The 6,000-nt window shown below is 44.8% G+C and overlaps 1 protein-coding gene across 1 annotated transcript in view; it reads left to right on the top strand.

Annotated features, from left to right (window-relative positions):
• The window catches only part of brf1b (BRF1 general transcription factor IIIB subunit b), a 350,927-nt gene extending 345,565 nt beyond the window's left edge, over positions 1–5,362 (top strand). Inside the window, exons 17-18 of the mRNA XM_080202172.1 lie at positions 2,231–2,393; positions 3,653–5,362. Coding sequence (XP_080058298.1) covers positions 2,231–2,393; positions 3,653–3,690 — 201 coding nt within the window. The 3' untranslated portion in view covers positions 3,691–5,362. The remainder of the gene's footprint in view (positions 1–2,230; positions 2,394–3,652) is intronic.
• Positions 5,363–6,000: the final 638 nt, after the last annotated feature.

A 6,000-nucleotide genomic window follows, 5' to 3' on the forward strand; every position in this document is an offset into this window, starting at 1 on the left:
TATGGGATGAGCTGTTTCCCTGTTCAGTGAGAGAAGCAGGCTGGATCGTAGGCTGTAATCTTAGTAATAATGCTGGTTGGCGTGTGAGTGTTGTTATAAGAACATAAGAAATAGGAGCAGGAGTAGGCCATCTAGCCCTTCGAGCCTGCCCCGCCATTCAATAAGATCATGGCTGATCTGTCGTGGCTCAGTTCCACATTCCCGCCCTCTCCCCATAACCCTTAATCCCCTTGCTTATCAAAAACCCATCAACCCGCGTCTTAAAAATATTTAGCGAGGTAGCCTCCACCACTTCAACGGGCAGAGAATTCCAGTTGCAGCGTAGCCAATTTCCCCAGCTCAGTAATAGCCACCCGGAAGAGACGGGACCCAAGGCGGAGGGAGGGATTTTGACCCCAGTCTTTTTGTCTCGGATTTATTCCTAATTTGGATCTCTCCCCCTACCCCCTCTCCATATTCATCTACTGACAAGGGTCTTTTCCATCATAAAAATAAATGAGGCTGAAAACTGTGATTGTTTTGTTGTGTATGTAAATCCTTTAATACGTTAGTTTAAAAAAATCCTAATGGTTTAATTTGCATTGCTTCATTTTAATCAGAATTAAAATACATTCTAATATTCAGACACAGGCTGACAAAGTACCTGGGGAATAGCTTTTTATGCAGCGAGTGCTGCTCATTACTGAAGATAAGCACACGTTTTCCTGGTGTGACAGACTGATAGTGTCTGTGATAATTAGTAAGAATTAAAGGGAAACCGAGCGCTCTTAAATTGTCACCACATCCTAAGTATCGCAGAGAGAGAGATGTATTTTCATTTGCTGCTGTCTCTCAGCAACCTTTTGTCCTCAGTAGTGGGATGTACTGCCTCCGGGGGGTACTGCCCCCAGAGGGGGTACTGCCTCAGGGTGGTGCTGTCCCAGGATGGTATTGCCCCCAGGGTGGTGCTACCCCAGGGTAGTAGTGTCCCAGGGTGGTACTGCCACAGTGTGGTACTGTGCCCGCGAGATCAGTCAATGCTAGCTTTGGTCTTGACGCTGAGCTTTTCCAATCAACGCCACAATTGACCCACTCAGAGTTTCTTGCCCTGATCACCAATCAGTGACCAGGCAGCATGTGTACTTTCACTTTCCCATATCCCCTTCACTGGAATCAACTCCACACCTGGGATTTTCATTTGCCCTCAGTCACCTTTAATTTTGTAAAAATTGACTTTCTGTCTGATATCTAAAGCATCTAATATGTCACAGAAACAGGATGACACAGGAAGGGGCATTCAGCCCACTTAGCTTTACGAACATTGGCTCTATTCTCGCTCCACAGACGCTGTCAGACCTGCTGAGATTTTCCAGCATTTTCTGTTTTTGATTTGGATTCCAGCATCCACAGTATTTTGCATTTAGCCCAAGTGTGGTTGACACTTGTTGTCTTCTGAGGTAGTCTAGCTAGCAACCTAGTAATAGACATTGGGATTGCTGAAGCTAAGGTCCATCCAGATCCCCGTCTGCTGTTCTAGCGAATATTTGGTACGATAATCAAGTTGTTGACCGACCAGTGATCAATCTCAATCAGTTTGTCTAACAACAAATACAAACTTTTCATCACCTGATTCATTCTCGCCCATCGTGGCTCTATACTGTACTTTGATTTATAATGCATGCACCTGTAAAGCACATTGACACATTAGCAGTGTTATATTTATAAATAAGTTGTTGTTGAGATGAGATGATGGAAATCCACCCAACAGAGAGGGAGCTTTGGGAACCCAAAGGCTTCAGAGAAACAAACTGATGGTGATTGTGGCTACAGTTCAAGAATTGTAACAGGATTAGACTTGGTCTGTCACCATGGTGACAGTATCTTAGTGTGTGTGTCACCATGGTGACAGTGTCTCTGGTGTGTGTGTGTGTGAGAGACCATGTCTGTGTGTGTCTCACCATGGTTACACTGTCTCTGGTGTGTGTGTGCCACCATGGTTACAGTGTCTGTGGTGTGTGTGTTTATGTGTGTGTGCGTGACTATGTGTCTCTGGTGTGTGTATGTCACCATGGTGACAGTGTCTCTGGGGTGTATATGTGTGTCACCACAGTGACAGTGTCTATGGTATGTGTGTGTGAGACCATGTGTCTTTGGTGTGTGTCACCGTGGTTAGTGTCTCTGGTGTGTGTGTTTGTGTGTCTTTGTCACCACGGTGACAGTGTCACTGTGTTTATAATGTTCTATCCCTCAGGCTGTTGATTCCGGATCTGGTGACGTGCAGGCTGTGCATCCTGCTGCGGTGCTGGTGGAGAGCGGGCCTGTGGTATATAACGAGGAGGAGGTGGAGGAGGAGGAAGAGGTGGAAGAAGAAGAAGAGAACTGCCTGAGTGCACTGCAGCTGATAGGTGGAAATGGTGAGTGTTAAACAAAACCTCTCCTTAGGAAAGTGTTCAAAGGAGAGGAGTTGAAATAGAAAGGGGAATAACACAATGCTTTTTTAGTTAAAGGTAATTAAATTGCAGAATTAAATAATCAGTGAAAAACTTCAGCAAATATTGTAAATTGAGTGCAGGAGTTGAGGGGTAGGGGGATAAGGTGGGGGAGAGGCTGGGGTTGAGGGGTATGGAAATAAGGTGGGGTTAAGGGGTAGGAGGAGAGGCTGGGGTTGAGGGGTATGGAAATAAGGTGGGGTTAAGGGGTAGGAGGAGAGGCTGGGGTTGAGGGGTATGGGGATAAGGTGGGGTTAGGGGTAGGAGGAGAGGCTGGGGCGAGGGGTATGGGGATAGGGTGGGGTTAGGGGTAGGAGGAGAGGCTGGGGTGAGGGGTATGGGGATAAGGTGGGGTTGAGAGGTATGGGGATAAAGTGGGGTTGAGGGGTATGGGGATAAGGTGGGATTAAGGGGTAGGAGGGGAGGCTGGGGTTGAGGGGTGGAGAGTGGCTGGGGTTGAGGAGTAGGTGCGAGAGGTTAGTGTTGAGGGATATAATGAGCAGTAGGGTAAGGGATTTAGTGGTAAGGTGAGTGGTGGTGGGTTTAGGGAGACAGTAGGTAAGAAATGGATGCTGTGTTTAACACTGCCCCCCTCAACGGTGCACTTGTGTAACATTGGATCAGCAGCTTCCTATCCTGGATCTCAGTGCAATCAGATAACAGAGATGACACTTCGTGGGGAAACAGTGTTTGTTGCTGGTTTAAGAACAAGTTGAGCTGTTGTATATGGGCCATATAATTCAGCGGCTAAGGGGCACAAACCAGGTTAGCACTGAGCTCTCTGTCCGTTCTGAGAGGTTGAGTTCAAAGGGTCAGGTGCTGGGAATTTGTAATGTCCAGCCTCCTGCTGCTTGCAGTCAGGCACGCCTGTGGGCATCAGGCACATGTGTGGAGACCAGATGTTTGCATCAGGGCATCAGGCACAGACAAGACAGTTCCTGAGCCTCGACAAGAATAATGCTCTGATATCATTCACCTACAAAGCACCTTGGAACCTCGTTCTATCAGAGACACGATACAAATAGCCACTTGAATGAGTTTTAGAGGACAGCTGGTGACAACAGCACTGTACTTCAGCCTGTGTCCGTGTGTCAGAGAAAGGAATAAAGATAAAAGCAGAGTGGGGAGAATGTGAGAAAGAATTTTACCTTTGGATGCTAAAGTGCATCATTTTTCTGTTCAAGATTACGGCTTTGAGATGGAGGAGGACGATGCATTCTAAGCAATCTCAGCACTTTCCCGAAGGAGCTGTGAGCAGCCTGTCAGAAAGTGGGAAAGATTCCTGGACTTCTCCTGACAGACAGCTTGCTGGCAGAATCCCACTCCCTTGCGTGACAAGCTTGAGACAGGAAAAGAGTCTCCAAAGTGAGGGAGTGTCTGTGGCCGGGACAGAATGTTGGCAACGAGGTGGAGCACTTCAACTAGCTGTGACTGACGAGTCCTCTTTGATCAGCGTCTGTTTGAACATGAAATGATGACCCTTGGCCTTTTGATTTCATTTTTTTGTTTATTTTTGTACAGAATTTACTATTTATTACAGTTTATTTGAACAGTTTAGTTTTGTATTTCTCTGTATTTAACATCCTGTGGGGCAGAGGTGCTTAAATATTTGAGCATGGAGTGGTGGTTTCAGAAACTGGAGGCACCAGCACTGTCACGTTGGGATGCCAACTTGAAAATGCTGCAGCTATGGGTACACAGAGCAAAGCTCGCCCGCAATGCCAATTGCTCCATTTTGCTGGGATTGGCATGACAGTCTCTCTGTGGCGGGGGCCAGTAACCTCTAAACAAACCAATACGGGGGGAGAGGTTAGAGAATTCTTGAGGAAGGTGAGCACTGGAAGAAATTATAGCTGTCTAACCAACCCAGGGTCTAATTTGCCATTTGAAACTGTGCGTGAGTGATGAATTATGTTCGGAAACGCGTCGTTATGGTGGTCTGGAAGTTATTGTGAAGGAGAGTTTCAATGTTAATTTTGGTTCACAGGATGAAACTCGATGGTCTCTGTATAAATCGCTGATTGTTGTTAATGGATTCATTGGTTTGAGTCATTGTGGGATCTTTTCTGTTCGTTCCACAGGATCAGTGTTACGCTTCCTTTTTTTTAAAGAAAAATAATAAAAATGTGAACTCAGGGGATTTAGCATTGTTCGACTGAAGGGTGAGCAAGGACATTATGGATTTAATGTATATTTTGATTTGAACAATTTTGTGAGAATATGCAGTCATTATTCACACCACAGCTGTGTGTGGAGTGCATTGTGACATCAACTACATTAAACCATTCCATATATCAAACATTGAGTTTTCGCTGCAATGTTGAAGTGTTAACAGAACCCTTTTCATATAATTATATTCCTGTAATAACGGATTACATTAGCTGCTCATTCTATACACAACAGCTGCATCAGTTTTGCCAAAACATAGCTATTAAATGGAGATAGCTATAAAGGAACATGCACAGTATAGAGAACCTGTGCTGTCACCTCAGCATTTCAGTGAAGAATTAGTGTTGGCTATGTGTGAATTTCACTCTGATTGAAACTGTGGCTCTGCAGCCAGCAGTCCGTGTACAGATTGTGTCTTTTCAAACAGGAATGAGAGCAGGCTTCGGTGAAGTGTAGTAAAAATGCATCAGCCACCAGTCACAACATTGGAGAGTAATTTTAAATTTTGTCTCCAGGCAAAAAACACATTATTTTGCATCTGAGTCCCATTAAACACTTGTTTTCCATTGAGATTGGAAAAGGTGGCAGTTAACCTTTGCCTATTTTTTGGCCTGATGATTAACAATAATAATTGCCCCCTATAGTTCTATAGTAAACAGCTTAGTTCTCGTAGCAAACACCACCTTTCCCTCTCCTTCTCTCCCTCCATGTTGCTCTGTGACTCGACCTTTTACTCAGCAATTACAAAATGCAAAAAAAAATTCATTAAAAGCCACTGAGCAGTAAATGAGGTTTTGGTTGCAGTATTAATCAGTGTAATGCTGTACCTGTACTACTTACAGTGAAACATTATACTGGCTCTTTCCTAATCTGGTGAGGCAGCACTTGAATTAATGGCTGGAAGTTCGTATCACAAGCTGGAAATAGTCATTAGGTTCTGCTGAGCTGCAGTTTGGTGAGTCACACTCTCATATCTGATCAAAAGGTTGTGGGATTCAAATCTAGCTCCAGAGACTTGAGCCCCATTGTTGAGACTTGATACTGCAGTGCAGTAATGGGGGACACTGCATTGACATTCTTTTAATGAGCCATTAATCTGAGGCCCATCATCCCACGCCAGTGGATATAAAATATCCCACCATTTAACAGAGAGGAGATACTCTGGCCTACATTCCTCCTCAACCAAAAAACAGATCTACATTTGTCCAACAGCTTTGAGGGATCTTGCTGTGCACAAGTTGACTGTTATAATGTGCCTACGCAATGACAGCACCATCACTAAACAATTAATTGGCTCAGAAAGCACTTCCAACCTCCAGAGGGTGAGATGAGATTCCATAGAAACGTGAGATTTATCTGTGGC

The sequence above is a fragment of the Carcharhinus amblyrhynchos genome, chromosome 14 (genome assembly GCF_965287045.1).
Source record: "Carcharhinus amblyrhynchos chromosome 14, sCarAmb.v2.hapA, whole genome shotgun sequence".
NCBI classification, from domain to species: domain Eukaryota; kingdom Metazoa; phylum Chordata; class Chondrichthyes; order Carcharhiniformes; family Carcharhinidae; genus Carcharhinus; species Carcharhinus amblyrhynchos.